The sequence below is a fragment of the Lepidochelys kempii genome, chromosome 2 (genome assembly GCF_965140285.1).
Source record: "Lepidochelys kempii isolate rLepKem1 chromosome 2, rLepKem1.hap1, whole genome shotgun sequence".
Lineage (NCBI taxonomy): Eukaryota > Metazoa > Chordata > Testudines > Cheloniidae > Lepidochelys > Lepidochelys kempii.
The window spans coordinates 83,740,304-83,766,474 of record NC_136381.1 but is presented as its reverse complement, the minus strand read 5'-3'; the positions used below and the strand labels follow the sequence as shown (position 1 = coordinate 83,766,474).

The following is a 26,171-nucleotide window of genomic DNA, read 5'->3' as shown; positions in this document are numbered from 1 at the left end:
CTCTGTGTTCTCTGCATTAAGGGGTTTGCTTGGGTGGAGGCACCAGGCACCCATATAGGTGAAACAAGGACCCATAACCCTGAGGAGGAAAGGGAGAAGGCAGTCACACCTCAGGGCTGGGCTACAATTAAACAAATGGCATACTGAAAACTTTTACATTCCAGATCTGGGGGCCATTCCTGTTAGCACTGAAGTTAAGAGGGAGCAAGGTCAGCCCTCTATTGCTGTCAGCAAAGTAATCGTGTGTTTTTGTTTTATCCAAGTTGAGTCTGTATTACACCTCTACTTCTTTTCACTTTATTATGATTATCATAATTTTTCATTTTAATGTTTTATTACTTCTATGTATCTTCATTCTTCTGTAATAAAGAGTTTCAAGTGCAATAAATGGAGGTTTTCTTCTGCATTTCCATTTTAATTTAGTATTCAAGGGCCTGGATTTAAATCAAAAATAGACATTTTATTGGAGATACTATTTCTTGTCCTCTTGAACAATTTATGGGGACTCCATGATGGCTTTCTTGGGTGCCTCATTATTTCCTGTACACACCACAATCGGGGGGGAATGTTCAACACTGAAGTACTTCATTGCTGTCCATAAATTAGATAATCATTAAGGAATGGATGGGCTCTTAATTGTGTGAGTTTGTTTTAATATTACAAAGTGGTAGGTTGGTCTTGCAGATCCATAAAAAAATATTATGTAATTTATGGACGGGCCCTTAAACGTTTAGTACAGTCACACAAGTGCCATAATTACCAGAAACACTGTGGTGAAAACATTACATTTAATCTTCTCAACACATTTGTCACAAAGACAGCTATTTGTAGAGAGTGATTTATGAAGGCAAAGCCTGATTGACTGCTTAGCTGGGGTTAATGTACAAATGAGTAGATTATTAGAAAGCATAACATATCCTGCAGAGCCATTGTCATTAAAATAGCCTCAGCACTCAAAGCCTTTTCAGGCTGTTATTGAATTAAGTAATATGGATACCATGTGCATGTGGTACTTATAAACAGATATTTCCTTTGGGTGTAATCTAACATCAGGATTAGTAGCAAAGGGTGATCTCCCCTCTCTCCACAGCAAGGTTTGACAAATCCATTTCAGAAAATTGGTGAGTAAAGTCCAGACAAGATGATTAAATGTCTGGAATGATTGTCAAATGTCAAAAATTATTAAAGGTCTAGAAAGCATGACCTATGAGGGAAGACTGAAAAAATGGGTTTGTTTAGTCTGGAGAAGAGAAGACTGAGAGGGGACAACAGTTTTCAAGTATAAAAAAGGTTGTTACAAAGGTTGAGCAGGGGGCTGGACTAGATGACCTCCTGAGGTCTCTTCTAACCCTAACCTTCTATGATTCTATGAAGAAGGAGGGAGAAAAATTATTCTCCTTAGCCTCTGAGGATAGGACAAGAAGCAGTGGGCTTAAATTGCAGCAAAGATGGTTTAGGTTGGACATTAGGAAAAATGTCCTGTCAGGGTAGTTAAGCACTGGAATAAATTGCCAAGGGAGGTTGTGGAATCTCCATCATTGGAGATTTTTAAGAGCAGGTTAGACAAACACCTGTCAGGGATGGTCTAAATAATACTTAGCACTGCCATGAGTGCAGGGGGCTGGACTATATGACTTATCGAGGTCCCTTCTAGTCCTATGATTCTATGAATTCAGACCAGTGGTTATGTATCCTGCCTCTAACGGTGACCAGAACCAGGGGGTTCAGAGGAAGGGCAAGAAACCACGTCAGAATTTTGCCATTCATTGTAATTATTTTAATTTGGTTCCTTGGGAAACAGTCCCATAAACTGCTAGTCCTTGTATTGCCAACCCCAAGCATTCAAAAATAATGAGTCAGTCCCCTCCCACAAATAAACAGACTCTTTAGAACAGTATCTTTTGGGTGCTTTTGATTTGCTTTCTGGTTGTCTAACCTTTAGGACACACTTAGGTCACATTTTTTTTAACTTTTCTCCACAATCACAAAGGCTAGAAACTTACTTTTAAGTGAAAGCCAAGATTCTCATGTCCTCCTATGACTCTAGCAGCAGGGGCATTAAGAAAAACAAGAAAGCAATGTCTACACCAGGAACTGGCAACCTTTGGCAAGCGACCCATCAGGGAAAGTTGCTGGCGGGCCGGTTTTTTTTACCTGCAGCATCCGCAGGTTCGGCCGATCGCAGCTCCCACGGGCTGCTGGAAGCGGTGGCCAGCACATCCCTCGGCCCATGCCACTTCCAACAGCCCCCATTGGCCTGGAACAGTGAACCGCAGCCAGTGGGAGCTGGGATCAGCCGAACCTACGGACGCTGACGGTAAACAAACCGGCCTGGCCCACCAGCGGCTTTCCCTGATGGGCCGCATGCCAAAGGTTGCCGATCCCTGGTCTACACTATAAAATTATGTTGACTTAAATTATGTCAGCATACAGCTGCCATAGTTATTAATTCATTTGTGCACATGCACACTTGGTTCCTGGTGTCAGTGGTGCACGTCCCACCAGGACTGCTTGTATTGATTGTAGTGTCAGTGTGAGGCTTTATGGGACAGCACCAGGAGACCAGTTACAGTTCAGGTAAGCAACACTGTATCTACGCTGACACTGTGTTGTTCTAATTACATTGACTGTGACTCTATTCTGTTTGGGGAGGTAGTGTTACTAAACCAGCACAGAGAGGTATTTACAATGGTGGAAGCCAAATTTAATCGAAGACACTCAGGGCTTGTCTATTCTACTGCATGGGGTCGATCTAAGATACGCAACTTCAGCTACGTGAATAGAGTAGCTGAAGTTGACATACTTAGATCTACTTACCGCAGCGAAGACCCCGCGGTAAGTCAACAGCTGATGCTCTCCCGTCAACTCCGCTTGCGCTTCGGTACTCCACCAGAACAAGGAGTCAACGGGAGAGAGCTCAGCAGTCGATTTATCTTGTCTCTATTAGATGCGATAAATAGACCTCTGCTGGATCGACTGCTGCCGGCCGATCCGGCAGGTAGTGTAGACAAGCCCCATGCACAGCTAGGTCGATGCAAGGCAGCTTACATCAGCCTAACCATGCAGTGTAGACTAGGCCTATCAATGTCACACAATACAATTCCAAGGGTTGGCAACATGTACATTGGTTTTTTTTAAAAATGACACATAACAACCAATGCTTTCTGTTAACATTTGTAAAATTTGCTACAATAAAGTAGTTTTGCTCTGCTGTAAAATTTGGGGCAAGGGCCCCAGACCAAATCTCGGGATACAAACACCTAGGATTTTATTTGGGGCTGGCTCTGGGCTAAATGCCCCCGCTAGCCACCGTTCCCACACCAAGCTAAACCAAAGCTCTGGGTCCCAGTTTTGTGACCGTTTAGATTCCGACTACAACTTTGTAATATACTAATATCCGTTGAGCAGGCGAGGGGGGGAGCAGCAGCTGTATCCTTCCTGCCAGACCCCACCTGACCCTCCGCTAGCCCCAGCCGCTTCCTTTCTTTCTCCCGTCCCTTATATCCCCCGGCCCGGCAGAACGCCCGGCCCCCACGTTCTAGAACGCCCCGAGCGGCCAATCACACCTCCCCTGGCCGAGGGAGTGCGCACCACTCAGCGCTGAGAGTGGCCTCCGGGGGGGCGGTGGGAGGAGCGCTCGCTGGTGGGTGAGTCCCTCGCGCGGCCGCCGTGGTCTCGAGGCGGGAGGAGGCCGGGCTGGGCTCGGGCCATGGTGCGGGGCAGGATCACCGGGCTCGCGGTGAGCGACGTCCGCTTCCCCACCTCCCTGGGGCACCATGGCTCCGATGCTATGGTAAGTGCTGCCGCCGCCTCCCGCTCTCCGGCGCTGCAGTAGCCACAGGGCCGCTGAGCAGCCGCTGCCCCAGCCCCTCCGCAGCCCCAGCGAGTCTCCACGGGCCGGTCTGCCGCAGCGCCGGACTGCGCGCAGCCAAGGTCTCTGATATGGGGATACTGCATTAAACAGGGCAAGGGGATTTGGAGCTAGAGCCAGAGGCTGCAGCCCCTGGGCCGTGAGCCTCTTGCCTGTAAATCTTTTCCGTTCGCTCAGATCAAATGCTGGTGATAAAATCTATCCGCTTCCCCCTGTAAGGACTTGCACTGTTCAGTGAGCGATGACTTGCCTTAGTCCCCCAGATCTAGACTTCTATATTTATTTTGCCACAAATCTTAAATTACCTGGATTGCTGCCCTCTTTGCCAGTGCTTTGTGGTGCTTTTTGTTGCTCTAAGAGGTGTGTGACGTATGGCGGGTGAATCCGTGTCAGTCCTCCTTTGTAAGTTTCTTGCTCCAATATTGGGTGGTGTTTTTGGTCTTTAATTTAGCACCCGGACCCTGACTATTCTGCTGCCTATGTTGTAATAGAAACTGATGCCCGTGATGGACTCAAAGGCTATGGATTAACATTTACTTTGGGTAAAGGCACAGAAGTTGGTAAGTTATTATCCAGTCCCTAAACACAAATGGGCCCCAAGTCACACTGAAAGCATTGGGTTCAATGACTAATGCAGTTTCTCCATTTTTGAAAATGAAATACAGGACCATTTTAGGTTTCAGAGTAGCAGCTGGGTTCGTCTGTATCCGCAAAAAGAAAAGGAGTACTTGTGGCACCTTACAGACTAACAAATTTATTATTTTACCATTGCTGAATTTAAAAAAAAAAAGCCATAGGTCTTGGGGCAGCTTATAGGGTTGTAGAGGTTGCAATTTAGCACTTTTCTTGATTTTTGTTCCAATAAATCACTTACTGGAGTAGCTGTTCTGCAAAATCTCTTTATAATCTCCCCTAAAAGAGTTTGTTACAAAAAAGTTTTAATCCTGGCTGCAGTTGTCAGACTTGCAGGTTCCCTGATTCTAAACTTGCTGATGTCTTGTAAATGCTTTAAGCTTTTAACAGTCCTTGCTTGCTTTCTTCCTTTCTTTTCCCCCACCCCCACACAGAAAACAGAACTGACTTTTGAAATTGCCCTTGCCAGGCAATTTTGTTACCATGGGTTACAGCTCTTTCTGGTCATTGGTGTAACAACAAACATTTTGAGGCGATTGAGGAAAATGTGAACAGTGAGAGGGCATCAGTGAGAACATTCACAGAATAGTAAAAAGTTGGGTGGGGGGAAATATGTTTTCCCTCTCCCCTCCTCAGTATTTGTGCCAGTTCAAATAACCTCTCATACTGCTAAGTCCCTCATTAGCCACATAGACTTACTTGAGAATAGTATCAGTGATTTACATTTTGTATTGCATTTTCTTTCTGAAAATTAGGCCCTGATCCTGTAGAGAACTGTGTGAACAAATCCCTGCACCCACCGAGCGCCATTGACTTAGCCCCCGGACCCATTTGTCCATCTGTTCAGCTGTCTTTGCAGAATCAGGGCCTTAGATGGTAAAGGCATGGAGCATGCCTCTTTTTTAATCTGTAAAACACCTATACGCTTTTTGGGTGCATTGCATAAATTGTCAAAATAATAATGGCTGGATTTGGGGTGTCTCTGCTGTGCATAAATGTCCATGGACGTTTGCAGATATGAACCTCCAGATTACTTGATTTGAAAAGTTATTGCACAAATTAACTGTGAAATCTTTGTATGCGTATCTGATATAGTCGTTGGCACGATTTAAGTTATTTAATTTTAATCCTCAATAAGAGGAGTGACAAATGCTTCTTGCGCTTAAATGTCTGCAGCAACGTTGTAGCCATGTTGGGCCCAGGATATTAGAGAGAAAAGGTGGGTGAGGTAATATTGGACCAGCTCCTGTTGGTGAGTGAGACAAACTTTTTACACTACTAGTGTAGTATAGATGGGCTGTCAGCCTTTTATCACTGTGTCACGTAATCCCTCTAGGAGTAGGTCTCATTGATCTGATGTATAAAGTGCTGGGAGACTGTCTACGCTAAGGCTGCTACCACTGCGAACAGTGAGAAAGTTTTAGAAAATTTCCCTGCTATAGACAGGGGCTTAGGCTCTTTGTCCATCCTACTAATTTAAAGTTTAAATGTTAGTCTCCAATACCTCTCCATTGCCTTAGATGTTTGATGGGTGACCCTTAGAGACATGTCTGTGTCCTTATGAATTACATAAGGGCTTCATCTTGCAAGCACTCTGGTTCCACTCCAGCAATGCACATGAGCACCCGAGTAGCCCCACTGAAGTTGAGGGACCCACTCACTTAAAGTTAAGCACGTGCTTAAGTGCTTGGCTGGATTGGGGCCAGAGTGCTCAGCACCTTTCAAGAACAAGTCCATATGCTTGGAAATCAATAGCATTTTCACGCAGTGCAGTGAGCACAGTATGAAAATCCATGTCCCCTAAGTGTTCACCAGGTTTCAGGCCTAAGCGGTTTCTCTTTTATATAGAAGACGTATTGCAGCAAGGCACAGCTGAGATCACATTCTAGACATCCTTGAGGTGGTGAGGCCTAGCCAACACAAATGGCTGGTTTCTCACACAGTGATGCTTGCTTCACTCCAATAGCAGCTTTGCCTTCTCTTGCTCACAGAGAATGTTCCGTTGCAGCCATAACACTCTCTTTATAAGGGTGGAATGAAATCGTGAAAGGTTAAGGAAGGCTGTGGGCTTGCTCTATGTTAGTGCTTTTTAACCTGTGGTCCATGACCCCTGGGGGTCCATAGACTAAGACTGCCAAAGTGGTCTGCACCTCCATTTGAAATTTTTTAGGAGTCTGCAAATGAAAAAAGGTTGAAAACCGCTGCTCTAAGTGAAATGATCTGAACTGTGTGGCTCAGTCTTCTGCCTATCAGTTTATATTATTATTATGGTAGTAGGGAGAAAATATTTGGAGAAAGAAAACATAGATGCCATTAGTATTGGCAAGAAAAGGGAAGGAAAGATAGGTTTAAATCGATTCTTAGGGCTCGATCTGTGTGTATTTATTTACACATTTATCTTTGCAAAATCAGCTCCTGCTCTTCTGTATGTTCAAGATACACCTAGCTACACATGTCCATAGATAATGAATGCTCAAGCTCTTAAACAGATAGGATCCAGGTTCTCAGCTTTGCTCTACATCTCCAGGGGCACATCTGCACTGCACGTATCCCCTATCTGGTCAGAAGCTAGCATCAGTTTGTAAGCATTGTGCATGCAAAGCCTGTAATGTGTTAATCATTACATACTGCCTGATGATTTGGGGGAGGAAGTTTTCAATCCAGGACCAAACCTTTGTCTTTCCAGGGTCATTCTGAACAATTGTAAGATTTGTGCCTTTACGAAGTAGCAATGTATCCATTGCACACCACTTTTTCTTAGAAAATTGCTAAGTAGGTCTCTAAGCAACTCTTCATAAGTGCTTTATTGCCTGGAAACCTTTCAGCTAACGTCATTCTGGCATTCTCGGATCACAATGTGACAGTCCCAAAATCATAGTCCATTAAAACCTTGCCACTCAAGTATAGGGACAATACTAAATATGTTACGAACTCTAAAGAATCATCCTCCATGGAGGTGATATCCTACATCAGATTATATGTTGTCTTTCCCTTTTTATAGCTATATTTGTAAAACATTTTCAAAATTAGTCCATTTACTCTTTAAAAGGAAAAAAGTATCATTGGGTGCATAAAGAAGACACAGCTATCAAGTATTCACAACTCTTGGTCTCCTCCATCAAAAACAGCAGGGTTTTTTGTCCATATAATGGCAAAATAATCTCTAAATATTCCAGTGTACTGTACACAATCATACTTGCCATGATAAAGGGATCTGTTCCTGGTTCAAGAGTCTCGCTATGGCTTTCAATAAGACCTTCAATGAAGATACAGTCCTTTTTGCGAACTTTGGACCTGGTATGGCAAGGTGCTGAGCACTGACCACCCTCCACTCTCCCGAAGTTCATGAGAGTTTGCGAGTGTTTGTTGCTACCTATCTGGCCCCCATCACTATAGTAGCTGAGCACCTCCCAGTCTTTATCCTCACAATACCCCTGTGAGAAAGGGAAATATTATTTCCCCATTTTACAAGAGGACAACTGAGGCACAGAAAGACTGAGACTTGCCTAAGGTCATCAAAGCCTGGGATGGAGGAGGGACTTGAACCCACCCATCCCAAATCTCAAGCTAATGCCTTAAATAGGCATACCTAACAGGATTGGGCCCAAGCTTTCCTGTGCAGTTTGCTGTTCTCTCTCTTATTTCTTCTTATCTGTGTCAGAAAATGATGGTTGAATGGTGCTAAAATTCCTGACATGTCCACTCCTTTCTGTGATTGCCTCCACCCTGTCCAGCCTGCTAGATAACAATGGATGTATAAGATACTTTCTTGATTTGCTAGTGTTTTGCTCTAACAAAATCCTCTGCTGGAGCTTGTGTTGAAATGAGATGGGGTAGATTTTTGGGGGAGTTAAAACACCTGGATCACAATTATTATACAATAACCAGAAACAAAATCCCTTATGAGGAATTGAGAAATTTAACATGGCTGCAAGTACCATATATACTGCATGAGATGCAACAGGTCCTGTGGGTGAGGTCTATCAAATCCAAAGAAACAGTCTTCTCCCAGCATTTTAGGGAAACTTCTGTAGTTCCTTGTGCTCACAATAGCATAACGCTGCCCCCTCTGAACGCTACTGTGGTGTGCGTGCCTGAGGATTACATTGGCAGCAAGATCTTTCTCTGGGGAAAAGGGTGACATGCAAGTGACTTTTCATCTTCAAACACCCTTCCGTTATTAACTAATTGAGCCTTACAACCTCTCTTGGTGGTAGGTATTATCTTTACCAGGGGATAAATAGGGAAACGTGAGATGCAGAGCAGTTATGTAGCTTATCTAAGGCCGCACAAACTGAATCATTGGCAGAGCCAATGTTACGTGTCAAGTGTTCCTGGCTCCCAGTTACATATTCAATCTGCTAGACCAAGCCCCTCTCAGAAACGCAGTGGGGCTGGAACAATTCGCATAGTGGGGGTGCTGAGATCCATTGAACCAAACTACAAACCCTGTGTATGATGGAAACCACTCCAAGCCAGGGGGTATGGCAGCACCCCTAGGTCCAGCACCTATGCAGAAAAGGTGAAATTCTAAAACAGTGGTTGAACAATAGAACTAGTGTTCTAGTAATTTTGTTCTAGTCACTGTGTGGTATTAAAGCAACAAATTCTGGTGTGTTTTGCAGTTGTTTGTGCAGTTAACGCTCTCTCCATTCACGTGGTTAATAAAGACCTAGAAGAAATTGTCAGCGATTTTAGAGGATTCTACAGGCAGCTCACCAGTGACGGACAGCTCCGATGGGTAAGGGGTATCTTATGGAGTGTTGTGAAGTGGATGGCAACAAACATGAATTTGTGTTATGAACTCTGTAAGGACACATATAAAAGTATTTTTAGATAAGGATTTCTGTGCAGTTATGGCGTGGGGGGGGGGGCGAAATTTCTGTTTCACAACCAGGATTCTAACATTGCAATAGGATCTACACGGGCAGAACCCATACACGCATCCAGAGCCCTGTTGTTTTCAAGGGAGCTTTAGACAAATGAAAGTATCCACCCACATAGATCCAATAGCAGAAGTGGGGCTTGGGGTCCAGATTCTTTGTTTCCCTGTGTTTAGAGCCCAAATGCTGTGTCTTTATCTGTTCTTTTTTCCGACTTGCAAGTGTTCACGAAATATTATTTCTATACAGTGTCTAGTATTCTTGGAAATTGAAAACTCAGCTGGTATTAAGATGAACTAGATATCAATATAGCCATTGTAGTAATCTCACAATGCACTTAATACACACCAACTTCAGATTTTTCTCAATTTCTGATGAACAGAGGTTTATCTTTTTAATTCCAGTGGTTTTTCCTTTTGTTGTGTTGTCCAGATGTATACGTTTGCTAATGGTCATTAACTAGAAATGAAAAGGAGGACTTGTGGCACCTTAGAGACTAACCAATTTATTTGAGCATGAGCTTTCGTGAGCTGTAGCTCACGAAAGCTCATGCTCAAATAAACGGCATGCATCCGATGAAGTGAGCTGTAGCTCACGAAAGCTCATGCTCAAATAAATTGGTTAGTCTCTAAGGTGCCACAAGTCCTCCTTTTCTTTTTGCGAATACAGACTAACACGGCTGTTACTCTGTAACTAGAAATGAAGACCCCAAGGTATGCTAAACCATTATAGGTAACTGTATGGTTGGTTGTTTGTTTCTTTTCAACAGATTGGTCCAGAGAAAGGTGCCGTGCATTTGGCTACAGCTGCTGTTCTGAATGCCGTGTGGGATTTGTGGGCTAAGCAGGAGGGAAAGGTGATGTACTTAGGGCACATGGCCAAAAAATGTCCCTTTATTTGTTAAATTAGCGAGTCTGAATCCTGATATGCTTTTTGCAGATTTAGATCCTGGTCCTAATTTCATGGATGCCCACCACTGAGTTCATTGGGGCTATTCATTTTGTGGGACTGAGGCTTTAGTAGCTGACACTTATACACCACTTACCAGTAGAGCTGGCTGGGAGGAAAATTCAGCAACATTTTTTGTTTAAATTTTGACCAACAATGACATCTTTACAAAACCTTTTTTGACCAGCTCTACTTAACTAATTTTTTCTTGATTTCTCCTTTCTTCTTCTTCCTTTGCAGACTGTTCATAAAATTACGAATTCCTTGTAACTACTTTCTAGTATGGCCTTGTAAGCTGTTTGGAGCAAGGCTCATATATTTCTATCTGGGGCACGTAGCACGGTGTTAGACACTGTAAAAAAAAAAAAAACTAGGGCAGGGAGTATCACTTTGTTGTGTTTGTACAGCACCTAGCACAATGGGGGTCTTGGTCTGTGACTAGGACTCTTAGATACCACCACAATAGAAGTAGTAAATAATAATAGTACTGTAGTAGTAAATCATCGCTACCGTGTTAAGTTGGTCCAATAAAAGATATTACCTCACCCACCTTGTTTCTCTAATTATCGTGGGACCAAGACAGCTAGGACAACACTGCAAACCATTGTCTTATAGAGTTATTGTGATACTTTCCCTTTCCTAGGAAAGGGTAATGGGCACCTCTAAACTTGTCAGTATCCAGGAGCGTGACTCAGTCCAACGTAAGGGGCATAAGAAGTAGTGCCACAGAAATCTTAAAAGTAGAAAGGATCAATTTCTTCAGTATAAATAACCATTTCCAGTAATAGTGTCCCGTCAGCATTTCAAGTCTGACTAATTTAACATAATAAAAGTGAGTTAACACCAGCTATTTGTGGGTCCAGGATCAGTGTCCTGGCCATAACGAGGCGGCACAGACAGAGATGTTCCTGTTAAAGTAATTTAGCCTGGGGCTTGACATCTTGAATCTCCTGTCTTGATTTGGGAACCACATCAGCCAGATGCATTTGGCGTCAAATGTAAATGTTTTCCACACTTACTTTTTGTCACTCCAAGATAAAATATCACCTGTATGCTGCTTTTATGTGCTCTCCATCCATTTCATATAATTTAATTGCTTTGTTTTTTAGCCTCTGTGGAAGTTACTAGTTGACATGGTAAGAAAATCTTATTATATGTGAGCTAATGTTACCACTGTTCCACACTGATGTTTTTGATGCAGTAGAAGAGTAAAAATTTCAGGCAGTATCTAGGCTATAAGTACCTCTCTGGCCATGTAGCTCATTCCAAGGCTGTAGAAACCAAAGGGTGCTACAAGCTGTGGATGTGACATTTTGCTCTGGAGGGCTCTTCTTCTCCCAGGATGTCTCTTTCTGGCACTACACAGCTGTGCAAATCGGCCCCTTTAATGGGAGCACTGATACACACTCTGTGCTGTCCAGCTACGATACTATATATGGCAACTGGAACCCGTCTGTACTGATACCAGTAAATTATGTTTTTAAAGTGCAAACCTAAAAGTTGACCTTAACCCTTATGATTAGGCTGAGGAGCTGTGTTTTTTTGCCAAGACAAATGTAGGGATTCGATTATTGGGGTTTGGTTGGTTTTTATATTAACAAGTAATTATTTTTTTGCGGGGAAATAAGTAAATATTTCATCATCTGACTTTTAGCAAATATTCAGATCTCGTTGGCCTGCACTTTCAAAAGTGACGGGTCATTTTGGATGCTTCTGTTTTTGGGTGCTCGACTTTGAGATACATTGACAACATAGTTAGCACTATCCTTCTGGAAATCAGACCCCAATAAGGGGTCTCAACATAGGACACCTAAAGCAAGTACCCAGAATCACTAGTCACTTTTGAAAATACAGGCCTCTGTATACAGTAATAAAGGTTGATGTATTTACAGAAAGTAAAAGTCCAATCTCTTGATTCATTAGTAGCAGATTTTATATTCGGATATTAAGCGTGTACATAAATCGTTGCAGGATTGGGGATTTAGTGTGGTTTGTTTGTTTTTGTTCTTTTTTTAAATGAAATCTTCATTTTTTTTAATATGCCTAAAGTAGCTCATGTTTTCAGTCTCTTTTCTGCAACCTGTTAATATTGAATCCCTTCTCAGTTTAAAATGTATTGAATTGGGTTTTTCTCAAACTATTTCAATAAATTGCTTTCAATCCTCTTTTGATAAATACTCTCTTGAGACAGATTTTCAAAGGAGTCAAAAAGCAGCCTCTGATGCTGAGTGCACTGTCGTTTCTGTGTGAAGATTATAGTATGTACAGATTTGCACACCTAAAGCATTCCAAATGGATTAGTAATTTTTTTAATGTTTGTTAATCAATTACACCCTGTGCAAATATTTTTGTACATGCTTAACATTAAGTGTGTGAGTGGCACCATTGAGTTAAATGGAGTTACTCACATGCTTAACTTTAAGCACATGCCTAAATATTTGTTGGATTAGAACTTTAAAGTTTGCCAGAGTCAGTTAATCAGTTTGATTTTAGAGTCGGTGAATCCATTCTCAGTACTGTCTGTGACAGGGAAAAGGCTGATAGAGGGCTCACACGGCAGATGTATATGTTACCTTAGTATTGCCTTTTTGTAATCATGTGATTTTATTATTCTTTGCTGTTTGATTTACATTAAATATTTTGTTAACAGGACCCAAAGCAGTTGTTATCCTGCATAGATTTCAGGTATATTACTGATGCACTAACAGAAGAAGAAGCTCATGGTAAGTCATCCTTCTGTCAAGAAAGATCCCCTTACTCCTTGAGCTGTTTTTGATTTTGATTTGATTTACTCGAGCAGTAGGGCATTACTCTTTGTAAGTAAACAGATCAGAATCTTGTTTTATGAAAACAGCAGAGTGTGGTGGTAGGATGTGGAGGAACTGAACTTTGGTTAATGCAGTAATCTTCCCCTCTTTTTCTCCCTTGCCCTCATGCAGAAATACTCCAAAATGGTCTTCTTGGGAAGACGGAAAGAGGTAAGTTTAAACCAAGTTTACTTTTGCTGTCTTGTAGGAGAATAAAGGACTGAACACATCGCATGATTGATGAGGCTCTCTGCATCCTGGAGGGTCCTAGTCATTGGGAAGTGGAATGTGACAATTGACGCTCTTGTATGAGGCTGAATGCATTGTGTGTTATCTCCTCCTTATGAGTCATTGGGGAGGTGTACATATAGAGGGGGCTTGTGCTGTCTTGGTGGCCATTTGCTTGGGAACCCCTCAGTGAATGTTTGTGTCAGTCACGATGGCATAGTGATCGTGCTGGTTACACCCTAAAGGTATTTTTCTGAGCTGAAGCTCTCCCACATTTTGGAAAGAAGGGGAGGATAGGGAGGATTTTTCTCAGCAAATTTCATCTGCCCTGATTAAAATGAGATTGTATTCTAGTTTTAGATAAGTCGTTACTCATGGAAATGAAAGGAGTTTAAAAATCAAACTAATCATCTGTTCATTGGTGACATTCTTTGGTTTTTTAGAAGAGCAAGTGTTAAAGCATGGATACCCTGCTTATACCACGTCTTGTGCCTGGCTGGGCTACCCGGACCAGCAGTTAAAACAGGTTTGATTCTTTGACATTAGATTACAGAAGTAAGATTTTAAACATTTCTATCCAGTGAGGAATGCCAAGGTGATGATTCAGCACTCAGGGGTTGCTTAGTTTTGGCTCAGATGCAAAGCGAAACCGTTAAGCATTGCATATGTGGGAGGGATATGTGTGAAAGGTGGCCCTGTTCTGTGGGCCTGGTTGTTCATTGGCTTTTGTGCTAGCCACAGTGGGAAGGGTTTTATAGCCTTGTCTACCTTGGGGTTTTAGCTGTAGCTGTTGGGGATAAGCATGGACCATTGCAAGCCAGTTTACACTGATGTATTGTGTATAACTAGAGGATTGCACTTGTGCAGCTACATTGGTGCAGACAATGGGCTTTGTCTACATGGGGATGCTCAGGAAAGTGAAGATGAATTAACAAAAGGTGTGAAGTTAAAGTGCATTAAACCCCTGTGTGGAAACTCTCCTTCAGAAGTAAAGTGGCCTTAGTTTGCTGTAACTAAATCTGCCTTCAAAGTGAAATATCATGAAGGCTCTTCACAGCTCTGGGATCTGAGGTCTGGTTAGTACAATACATGTTTATCATCTGGTTTAGTTTTTTGGAAAAGTTCAGCTTTCTGTGTCATAGGACTGTCATGCATAATACATGAAAATAAAGAAATGCATAAAGTATTTCTTTACATATATTGAGGAATTTGGATCCTACAATTCAGTTGGACGTTATTCATACCTCTGCTCTCAATTACTGTCTGCACTACACTGTTGTCAATAAAGAAATGGTTAGAAAGTTCACCCTGGGTTAGACAGCCTGTAAATAAATACTGGTCTACATATTAAGTAGTGCAGCTACTTGGAGGTATAATAGATGTAATTTTCTCTGCAGCTATGCACAGATGCATTGAAGGATGGTTGGACAAGGTATAGTAAACAATTATCTCATTTGCTGAACTTTTCTGTTTAATGATTAGTAGCAAATAGAAATATACTATCGAGATCAGTCCTGATTTGGCACCGAGACAGACTAGATGGATGACCCTATAGGTCTTTTCAATCTCTACATTCTGAGAAGAGATGTCTTTGCTTCTGATATTTTTAAAAAATATTTTCCCTTTCTGCTATTCCGTAACATACCATTACAGTAGGTATCTAAGTAAATGTATGGCAAAATGAGCTCTCCTCTGGGCAAACTGTAGGCTAGTAGCTAACAAAGGTAATTGCTTTCCTGTTGATTCATGGAAAGGTATTTGCTGTCTTTTTTCTTTTTTGTTAAACAAGGATGAAGTGTGCTGGAAAAGGGACAGATGTGATAAGGAAATATTGACCATAAAACACTGACTCTGGTGTTTTTGTAAATTTGAGTTTAGAGTTTCTCGTAGAGGAAAGTTATCACTACATTAATCGTGGTGAAATGACCTACATTTTATGATAAATGTTGTGTCTAGGTTTAAAGTAAAGGTTGGTGCCGATCTGCAGGATGACATTCGTAGATGCAGACTTTTTAGAGAAATGATTGGCCCTGACAAGACACTGGTGAATATTTTTTTTTTTAATGACTACACTGTTAAATAATTTTAAATATAAAATGGCTGTCTCTTCATGTAGATACATGATTGATCTCACCCTGTACCAATATTTCTTGTGCCAAAACTCCCATTGAAATCTAACCCAGTTTTCTGACCACCAGTGCTTTTTCCCCCTCCAACCCCCAGCCAAAAAAACCCAACCCAGTTCTGTTGAAAAATTTCAACCATCCCTGTTCCAGAGTGCTTCACTCACTTACTATATAGAAATTGTTTTGCCTGCTACTGAAACAGTCACTTCTGGAGTTCAGGGTGTCACCTCTTTAATGGTGTACAAGAACACTACACAGACATTTGGGAGAGAAGTTGACAATATCATATTCATTTGAAACCTGGTGAAGAAATTCAGAAAAGCAGAATACAACTACCACAGTTGGAATAAGGATTTGAGACCAAATCCATGACCTTCACTTTTGTAAGAAGTTTCCTGGGGTCTTTTAACAATTACAGTACACCAGGGCCTTTGATTTAATGTGTCATCTGAAAGCAGCATTTCCAGCAAAACATAATTTTGGATTTCCACCTGAAGGTCATCTTTTAGGCTATTATTTTATCATTACCTTTATTGAGTCTAGGAATTGTAGAACATGTTCTACATCATAACATATCATATGATGTGTTAAAGATCAGAAAACAGCAGTGATCTACACTGTCTGAATTTCCTTTTTTCATTAATTTATAGCAACATTATGGGGTTGGTTTTTTTTTGACAATTTCATATATAAAAATTCAGTGGAGTCATATAAGTGAATTTGTTTGTAATTACTCTCAGATGCTGGATGCTAACCAACGATGGGAAGTGAAGGAAGCAATAGAGTGGGTCACTAAATTAGCTGAATTTAAACCATTATGGATTGAGGAGCCAACTTCTCCCGATGATATTCTTGGACATGCAGCCATTTCTAAGGTTTGTTTTTCATTTCAGTAATGACTTAGTGACTACACACCAGAGAGCAGTAGTGATTCATTTATTGACGCTGCTGTTTGGAATGTTCAAAGTTCAGGCTGAAACCAGCTGTCAAAAGTCATTAAATATGTTTGCTACAAGATCCTGGGCACATCCTGTGTTTGTATTCCATTACACTTAAACGAAAAGCATGGTCCAAAGATTATATCAAAGGCCATGAGACTATCATGCTTGCACAAGAAAAGCAACCAGGATTTGCCCGGAAACGTGTATGTGTCTTTTTCTTTTAATATGTGTGGATTGGTGTTTCAGTAAAGTTAGATTAATGCTAGCCCAGGATATGTGCTCATAATGTGATATAGCTAATAGTAATGCTTGAGCCGCAGATGTATATCCCCTTATGGCAGCACACACCCTCTTACATAATTCTTCACATATTATTGGGGTAGCAAAAAAGCAGCATAAAATGCACTAACAAAAAATTACACAACGCTTAGTTTCTTCTAGATGCATAGCAAGTAAACATTGCACTTTGTTAGCTGTTCTTCTCTCTCTGTCTCCTCATTCTGGTGAGGACCAGTATTTGGGAATTACAGATTAGAACCAAGTCCTTTGTTTTTTGTTTATTTATTATTTATTTTTGTAGGCCTTGGCACCATTAGGAATTGGTGTGGCAACAGGAGAACAAGTAAGTGGGTGTCTAATTAATTGTTTTTATTCAGTCATTTATTTAATGTAGCTTCGTGACTTTCGAGAATTTGTGCCAAAGTTCACTTTGATTTCTCACTTGGGAATTAAATAACATGACTGAAAACAGCCTTGGATTTATTTCACAAAATTTAAGACCAACTTTGATAGGTATTCTCTCCCCCACCCCATTTGTCTGGACAATCTGGGAAGATTTTGTTGTGATGAATTTATTATGAAGGTTTGAACAGGGATCTACCACTTCTCAGCTGAGTGCCCTAACCATTGGCCTATGAAACATCCTGATGGAGGGCTCCCTCAATGTTCGCTGTTGAAGTTCCCTGCTTTAATTAAGTACTTGAGCCAGAGGAGGAGTTGGAATGACTCTCTAGCCTTGAGGTAAGAGGGCTCACCTGAGAGGTCGCAGATGACCATTCAAATTCCTTCTCCTCTGCAGGTGGAGGGGAGACTTGAACCTGGGTCTCCTACATTTTGAGTGAGTACCCAATCACTGTGCTAAAGGCTGATTAGCCTCCTTTGCCCTCTTGTTGTTTTTGTGTGAACTTGCTTCACTTGAGGCACTCAGGTGCCTATCTCCCAGCTGAGCCGCAGAGCAATTCACAGACGGGGGAAGATAAGCATTCAGCCGCATAAGTCACATGCTGCGGATCTGATCTGTTAGGTATCAGGCCCTGAGGGCAACAGTGAACATGCAGAGAGGCAAAAACATAGGTGACTAGGGAACTCTTTAGTGTAAAAACTCAGGCACTGAGTGAATTTCGGTGCCTACAGGGTTTAGCAGCAGCCGGGCCGGAGCTTTGCGGACCCTAGTTGGGCCTAAAGTTGGCACCTAAATACTTTTATAGATCCCACCCTTAGCTTCTTGCTAGCACTAGTTCCAAGAGGCACTGACAGAAGTAGGATGACCATATTTCGCTATGCTGAATATGGGGCGCATGGTAAACTTACTTGTATTCAAGCGAGTTCAACGACATTCAATCAGTACTATGCAGTACAAACATTCACATTAACATCAAGTTGACTGAGCCCCTGTTAAAAAGAAATACTGCGTAGTTGGATTCTTTTTAGTTACCTTCTTACCTTTAAAGCTGTAGGGCTCACACAAGGAGAGGTTCCAGAGTAGCAGCCGTGTTAGTCTGTATTCGCAAAAAGAACAGGAGTACTTGTGGCACCTTAAAAACTAACCAATTTATTTGAGCATGAGCTTTCGTGAGCTACAGCTCACACTCCCATACACTTCTCCAACACAGTGTGGGTGACGAACCTACCCAACCCTCCCTGCCTGGTGCTCTCCACCCTCCGTGCCTGGCTGGGTCCCCAGGATGGACCCACCTCTCCTGATACCTGGCGCTGCATCGTCTTGAGGAAACATGGGAGGGCACACAGGGTCACATGCCCCCCCTCCCCAGATTTCTGCCCAGGTTCACACCAGAATGTGGCCAGCAGCAGCCTTTTGGCACTTTGCGGGAGGGAAGGGATGGGAGCTCCTTCCAACGACAGGGAAAGGGGGGAAGGGATGACTTGGCCTGTGTCTTTGCAGAGCTCATCTCTCCCCCCTTCCCCCACTCCCCTGTGGCTGGAAGCAGCTTGTCCTTCCCTGCCCGCACAGTGTCAAAAGGCAGCTAACACCTCCAGGCTGCTGCTGGCCACCGACATAACCCAGCTGCCTCCTGTCGCCTGGCTATAGCATGGGCAGGAAGGGGTTAAGCCCTAAGGATGCATTGTGCATCAGGGCCCAGGGAAACTGACTGCAGGGGATTCAGCGAACCCCATCAGAGAGGTGGCTCAGCAGGCGAGGGTGCCTAGGCGACGAAGCAGCCCTACACTCCCTGGGGTGCAGGACCTGGGACAGGGGGTTGGGGGTGTGAAGAGGGTGCTAAGCCCCTGCCTGGGGGGCTGCTGTGGAGCCTGCAGGGTCGGGGCACAAACAGGCTGGAAATCGCTTCCCGCCCCGAAACCCCTTTCCCCCTCGCCACTCCAGAGCTTAGCTGAGGGGTGAAGAGGCTTCCCTGTGCCAGCGCTGTGTGGGGCTTTGGCACATGCAGGGCTTGGCTCCTTATGGCCAGCGTCCTGGGATGGAGGGTCTTGGGCTTTCCCAGGGCGCTGGCCCAACCAGCGGCAGTGGGGGAAGGAAGGAGCCTGCCGGCCAGGCTGTTGGTGAGTTGAGTGATCTGACCAGGGGCTGGTTCTCCGCACAGCACTGGGAGTGGGACGTGGCCTGCTTGCGGGGGATATGGGGGAGCTGGGGGCGGTGAACGGGCAAAGCAGGGAGAGGACAGCAAGAGGAGGAGCAAGTAAAGGGCCAATGGGTGAGCATCAGAGGTGACATGTAACCAGCTGCCGCCTGGCACCTACCTGCACTCGTCAGCCACTGCAGCTCGCAGTGCGCAGCCAGTGCTGGCCGGAAACGGGGTGCAGGGCCTGCTGGCTGAGAGCCAGCACACAGTGGGGGCAGAGCTGATGGACCAGCAAGGGGATTGGCCAACCCTGCGTGCTGTAGCTTTGCCCTGCCACAAGCCTTGTACACCTACCCCCATTGTTGGCCACTGGACCCCCACTCACTGCTGATAGGCAGGCAGCTGGTGAGCAGGGATCCGGCCAGCAGGAGGACCCACCAGTACTGATGGGAGGGAGACAGAAAATATGGGACAATTTGCCCGTTTTTAAGAGAGATCCCTGCAGCAGGTCTTAAATATGGGACTGTCCCTTTAAAAACTGGATGTCTGGTCACCCTAGACATCAGCAGCATGTAAAAGTATCTTAGCAGTCCAAAGACCTCATTTCCTGAGCTCCTCTCTGGATGTAATGTACAAATTGTTAGCTATCAATAAAATGACTGGTCCCTTTAAGAAAACCAGCTTCAGCACCAAATTGAATTGTTTTCTATTGTGCTCATGAATGACATACCTCTTCCTGCCAAACTCTTCTACTAAATCTACAGAGCAAAGCAACATAATTTAGCAAATTCTCTCCAGCTGCCAGTGAGCAATGAGAAACCCTGCATTAGCATAGGTTTACTCTGTTGCCAGTTTCTCATGCAAAGCCCTGCTTTCACCGTATTTCATTGTGATGCTGACCTCCAGCTGTTGTTTGCCAGCAGATAGAATATTTAATTTTTGGTGTGAATAATGACATCTATTAAGGAGAATGGGTTTGAATGAACTATTAGCACAGACCTGCCTGGCAGACTAAAGGCCAATTCCTGAGTAATAGGCTTTATATATTGTACGTAGAGGTTTTTCCATACCATAATATCTGAGCATCACATAAACATGAATGTATTTATCTTACTTCCCCTGTTAGGTAGGGGAGTACTATTATCCCCATTTTACAGATTGGAAAGTGAAGCACAAAGATCAAGTGACTTGGCCAACATCTACGTAAGAAGTCTGTGGCAGAGGTAGAAATGGAATCCTGAGTTTAATAGTTAAGACACTTGACTAAGATCATCCATCATCTCTAGGGCCCTACCAAATTCACAGTCCATTTTGGTCAATTTCACAGTCATAGGATTTTAAAAATAGTAAATTTCATGATTTCAGCTTGTCAAGGTTCCTTCCCCACTCTGAACTCTACGGTACAGATGTGGGGACCTGCATGAAAACCTCCTAAGCTTACTTTTACCAGCTTAGGTTAAAACTTCCCCAAGGTACAAATTAATTTTACCCTTTGCCCTTGGATTTCCACTGCCACCACCAAACTTTATCTGGGTTTACTGGGAAACGTAGTTTGGACATGTCTTTCCCCCCCAAATCCTTCCAACCCATGCACCCCACTCCTGGGGAAGGTTTGGTAAAAATCCTCACCAATTTGCATAGGTGACCACAGACCCAAACCCTTGGATCTTAGAACAATGAAAAAGCATTCAGTTTTCTTACAAGAAGACTTTTAATAGAAGTAAGGGAATCACCTCTGTAAAATCAGGATGGTAGATACCTTACAGGGTAATTAGATTAAAAACAGAGAGAATCCCTCTAGGCAAAACCTTAAGTTACAAAAAAGACACATAGACAGGAATAGTCATTCTATTCAGCACAGTTCTTTTCTCAGCCATTTAAAGAAATCATAATCTAACACATACCTAGCTAGATTACTTACTAAAAGTTCTAAGACTCCATTCCTATTCTGTCCCCGGCAAAAGCATCATACAGACAGACACAGACCCTTTGTTTTTCTCCCTCCTCCCAGCTTTTGAAAGTATCTTGTCTCCTCATTGGTCATTTTGGTCAGGTGCCAGCGAGGTTACCTTTAGCTTCTTAACCCTTTACAGGGGAGAGGATTTTTCCTCTGGCCAGGAGGGATTTTAAAGGGGTTTACTCTTCCCTTTATATTTGACACAGCTATTCAGCTGTGGAGAGGTTGCATGGTTATTTGGGGAGGGAGCGATATTGCCACCCTTACTTCTGTATGCACTCTCCAGCCGCCTAGCTCTGAAGGCAGCAGCGCAGAAGTAAGGGTGGCATGGCAGGGTGCTGCCTTCAGAGCAGTGTAGAAGTAAGGGTGGCAATACTGTGACACCTCCCCTGCCCCCACAATAACCTTGTGAAACCCCTTGCCCCTGTGACACCTTTTTGGGTCAGGCCTTCCAGTTTGAGAAATGCTGGTCTCCCCATGAAATCTGTATAGTAGGGTAAAAGTACACAAAAGATTTCACAGTCTGTGACACATTTCTCATGGCTGTGAATTTGGTAGGGCCCTAATCATCTCATTGGACTGGTCTGCAGGAGTCCATGAGAAGAAATAGTCTTCCACAGCCGACAGAACCACTGTGTATTCACTACTGCTGTCTGAGTGCTGCAGTAGCCCAGTCATTCACATGAGGGGTAACATGCAATTAAGAGCAGGAGTTTTGCCTGGCAATTAAAACAAAACATTAAATTAGGACTCAGTTCTGATCCCAGCTTTGCCACTGAATTGCTGTGTGAACTTAGGCAAATAGTGACATTTCTGTGTGCCTCAGTTCAGAGAGCTGTAAAATAGATGTAATTCTACTATGCCTCTACTTTACAACTGTACTGTGATTCTTTAATGTTTGTAAAATGCTTTGCAACCCTCTGCACTTCTGTGCATTGTTCCAGCTAAGTGGAAAAAGAACTTGGTTTTAATAGGAAACATAGTGGGAACATTGTACAATTGTTTTGACTTGCATTGCCACAGTTCTTGTAATATCCTGCCAATTCCTTAGATTCTGGGGCTTAACTTTTTTTTCTCTCCCCCTCCCTCCCCCGCAGTGCCACAATAGAGTGATATTTAAGCAGCTCCTACAGGCTAAGGCCCTGAGCTATCTCCAGATTGACAGCTGCAGGCTGGGAAGTGTGAATGAAAACTTGTCTGTGTTGCTGATGGCCAAAAAGTTTCAAAGTAAGGCTCTTGGAAGTGTGTCAGTAGCACTAAAACCTCTTTTGTTCTAAGCCAGTTTGCCATGCAACTTCTTCAGCTGTCATGTTGCTAACTCATGAGCATGCGCTTGTGTGTGGTTCAGTCATTTGTTTTCTGTCACACTTTAGTACGAATTCAAAATGCCTTTGGTCCCTTATTACTGGAAGCCGAGTTTCCCTAGGGCTGCCGGGGGTGCTATTGAAGCTGTAGTTAAACACCAGCAGAGTTGGTACACAAGCTTTCTGAATAATCTAGTCGTTTGCCTTTATTCTTCAGATTGGTTTAAAGGGATTGTTCTGTTTTCATTTCAGTTCCTGTGTGCCCTCACGCTGGGGGTGTTGGGCTCTGTGAGTTGGTTCAGCACTTGATAATATTTGACTATATTTCAGTATCTGGAAGCCTTGAAAACAGGTTAGTAATGTGAAATGCTACTGTAATATTCAATAGTGGTGATGGCTTATTTTTCCAAAAGGCTGTTGACATGCAATAAGAACCAGTAAACAAAAACAACACCCACCCACTCACCTCCCTGTGGCTCTCCCAGAGAATTTTAAACCAGTCAGAAGTGTGTGAACTTCACTCTGGCAATTGCCTGGCAAAGAGCCAGGAATATTTTTGACAAACACTGTTTTATACTCTTGGAACTATATTTTGGCACCTCTCTCACACCTACAACCCCTGGCCAACACATTCATGACCCAAAGGATTAACTCCCTGCTCTAAGTTGAATAGCATTCTACGTGTAGCTTCCCAAAAGGATCTAACAACTTCCCTTGTCTTGTTTAATATCAGCTTCGGATTGTATTAGCCTTCTTTGAATGCAATGAACAATTTTTTCACATTATTGCAAACACAAATTTCCTGAAACTCTCCTGTTGGCTGTATATTCCTGTTCTTTGCACTAGTTGTTTTGTAAATATTAAAGTCAAATATTGTAGCTTCATCTTTTGCTCACATTTAAAATCAGCTGAATCATAAACCATTCCTCTTGTTTTGATCTTCCTTGTCTCTGGAGCAGTATATTTAAAATTGCCTTAGACCTTGTTTGGTAAATTTTGCTGATCTACAGCCACAGAAGTGTTCTTGGTAATTCATAAACTGAGGAGCAGACCCAGCCCTTCAGCTGCCCTCGTTAGTGATTTCCCTTGCTGCAGAAAATAGTCTTGTTTATACCCTTTAAATACCCATGTTAGATGCATACATTCTGTATCCACATTGGCTAGCATAGCACAAGCTTTTGTGGTACTTTGTGGATTTTCCAATCAGTAAACAAAGCTCTTCTGTATAAGCTCTTCTGTATAAATTTACTAATCTCTGTCTGTATTGAAAAAGGAAGTTTGAATCTTGCTCTCCTAACCCTACATACTGCCCAAAGGCCCCATCTTCTGCCCTGTGTTCTTGATCTGGCTTATTTTATTGAGACCACCAGTCCTCACTAAGCTAAAATGCCAAACAGATTCTAGTTGATCAATATGGAACACTGTCTAGCAGTAGTTTCTGCTTCTAAAACGAAGCCTCCTAATTTTGATAATTGGGATACAAATATCTGTCTAACTTTTACCCCAGCCTTGTTTCTTTGTCAGGGATAATAGCCATGAATAAGTACACAATTAGGTAAAACTGAAAACCATCCCTCCTCTTTCTTGCAGGATGTGCGAGTATGTAGATCATTTGCATGAACACTTCAAATATCCTGTTGTAATCCAGAAAGCTTCCTATGTACCACCTCAGGTATGCTATGAGAGTATCCACTGTACTTAAGTGGCCTTGTAAAGAAAGCATCTTAATTACAAGCAGTTTAAAACAAAGATTGCTTGTGAGACTCCTTTTACAGTCATCTGCAGAATGAAAAAAAGTTGGAGAGGTGTTATTAGACTAAACGATAGCATAGGTTTGGCAGTTCAGAACTGTTGAAATGAAAGGTATACATTCCAGCACACATGCTTCAGGAAGTGGTGTGACCCTGGCCTAAAACCTCAACCCAAAGCAATTCTTTAGTTACCGATGTTTAATATATCTGCATTGCTGGGCTAACCAACTTAGGTAAAAAAAAGTATTAATACTTAAACTTCTCTGTTCAGCTGGAGAAGAGGGCATGAGGGAGAATAATTCACTGGAGACGCTTTAAAACATTCTCAGTTTTTCACTGAAACTCGTATTCCAAAACTAAAGATTGCTTAACTACAATTCTGTTCAGCCCAGACTTTAGAACTCTAGTTTTCCATTTAACATTTGCATCAGGTGTTAGGAGATGAACACTAGTTACAGCTGATACCTTCTGTATTACAAATTAGCCTGGCATGATCCCCAGCAGCACAGAGATTACAATTATTATTCTCCAGTTGCATGACAGCAGTTAAGTTACTTGAATGAAGAGGGGACTAGATCTAGTATCACTTTCTAAATGGCAACTTTTTTTTTTAATCTTGTAGGATGCTGGATATTCCACTGAAATGAAAGAAGATTCTGTAAGGAAATTCCAGTTTCCTCAGGGAGAAATTTGGCAGAAGCTCCTTTCTAAGCCATAAAGTACTACTGCATTAAGTCTAACCCTGACAGTTTTCAGGCAGAAGATTAAATTTCCCAAGCTGTTCATGCCCTATTGTTAGGTGATGATACAAGATTTCAGCTGCCAGTAAATGCTTTTGTGTCACCAGGCAAAAACCTTCAGGAATTAACATAACACATAGTCCAGGCTGTTTAAAGAAATGACTGAGGCCTATAATCCAGCAAAGTTGTTATACTTTAGTGTAACTAATGGATAGGCAATGAACTTCATTTCTAGAACTAGTCTAGAACTCAGTAACTCTGCAGTATCTGTTTTCATAGATTCCAAGGGCAAAAGGGACCACTGTAATCACCTAATCTGACCTCCTACATGACAAGCCTTAAAATTTCCCCAAAATAATTTTTTGAACTATCACACACATCCACTCTTGTTTTAAAAATAGCCAGCGTTGGAGCATCCAACATGACCCTTGGTAAATTGTTCCAGTGGATTTTCTCACAATATACTAAAGTATTTGAATTTAGAGATTTAAAATAAAATTCTTTACTGTCTGCTCTTGTCCTAATCCTATATAAAACTTCATACTGGTTATGTTGTGGAACTAAAAGCTGTTGAGTGTACAGTTAGGTATAGAAACAACAAGTCCAGTGGCATCTTAAAGACTAACCAATTTATTTGGGTATAAGCTTTCATGGATAAAAAACCACTTCTTCAGGTATGCGTGTTAGGCATAGAGCTATTCAGAGTTGTTCCATTGATTGGGTGTTTAAAAACTTTCATATTTTCTTTAAGGCCCAAACTTACTCAACCACCCCCTGTGTACATAAACTACCATGGCTTGGTAAGATGGGCAGCATTATGAAAGGACCAGAACTGGTACTGATGTCACCAGTATCCTGCAGCAGGGGTAGAGTTGATAAAACTAGGTGTTATGCTTTAGTTGTAGCAAGACTTGTGACTAGACATTTGCTGATTCATCAAAATTGAAATGTTTTGAAATCAGGGTCCAACAAACTTCTGTAGGAAGCCTGCCTGGCTTCTTGACAACTTGCTTACCTGCCTACTGCCTTAGCAGCCTACTGAGGGAGAGTAGAGCACTTGGGAGCCTACAGGCCACAGCTTCAGTATACTCCAAGTACTACAGCCCCCATTCCAATTAGGAGAGTTCATGTTTTGATTTTTTGTTCTGAAATTGAGCAAAGCC

At 42.6% G+C, this 26,171-nt stretch overlaps 1 protein-coding gene across 2 annotated transcripts; it reads left to right on the top strand.

Annotated features, from left to right (window-relative positions):
* Window positions 1-3,626: 3,626 nt before the first annotated feature.
* On the top strand, window positions 3,627-25,518 carry ENOSF1 (enolase superfamily member 1). Of its 2 annotated transcripts, XM_073331439.1 has the most exons (16): window positions 3,627-3,793; window positions 4,323-4,431; window positions 9,130-9,245; window positions 10,157-10,243; window positions 11,445-11,471; window positions 12,986-13,058; window positions 13,275-13,313; window positions 13,814-13,896; window positions 14,768-14,802; window positions 15,327-15,414; window positions 16,237-16,371; window positions 17,018-17,059; window positions 22,311-22,440; window positions 22,770-22,869; window positions 24,108-24,189; window positions 24,891-25,518. In XM_073331439.1, the coding sequence occupies exons 1-16, from the start codon at window positions 3,710-3,712 to the stop codon at window positions 24,984-24,986; spliced, it is 1,326 nt and encodes a 441-aa protein (XP_073187540.1). In that variant the 5' UTR covers window positions 3,627-3,709; the 3' UTR covers window positions 24,987-25,518. The 2 variants fall into 2 exon arrangements, with proteins under 2 accessions (XP_073187540.1, XP_073187541.1); XM_073331440.1 differs by lacking the exons at window positions 14,768-14,802; window positions 15,327-15,414.
* The last annotated feature ends 653 nt before the right edge of the window (window positions 25,519-26,171 follow it).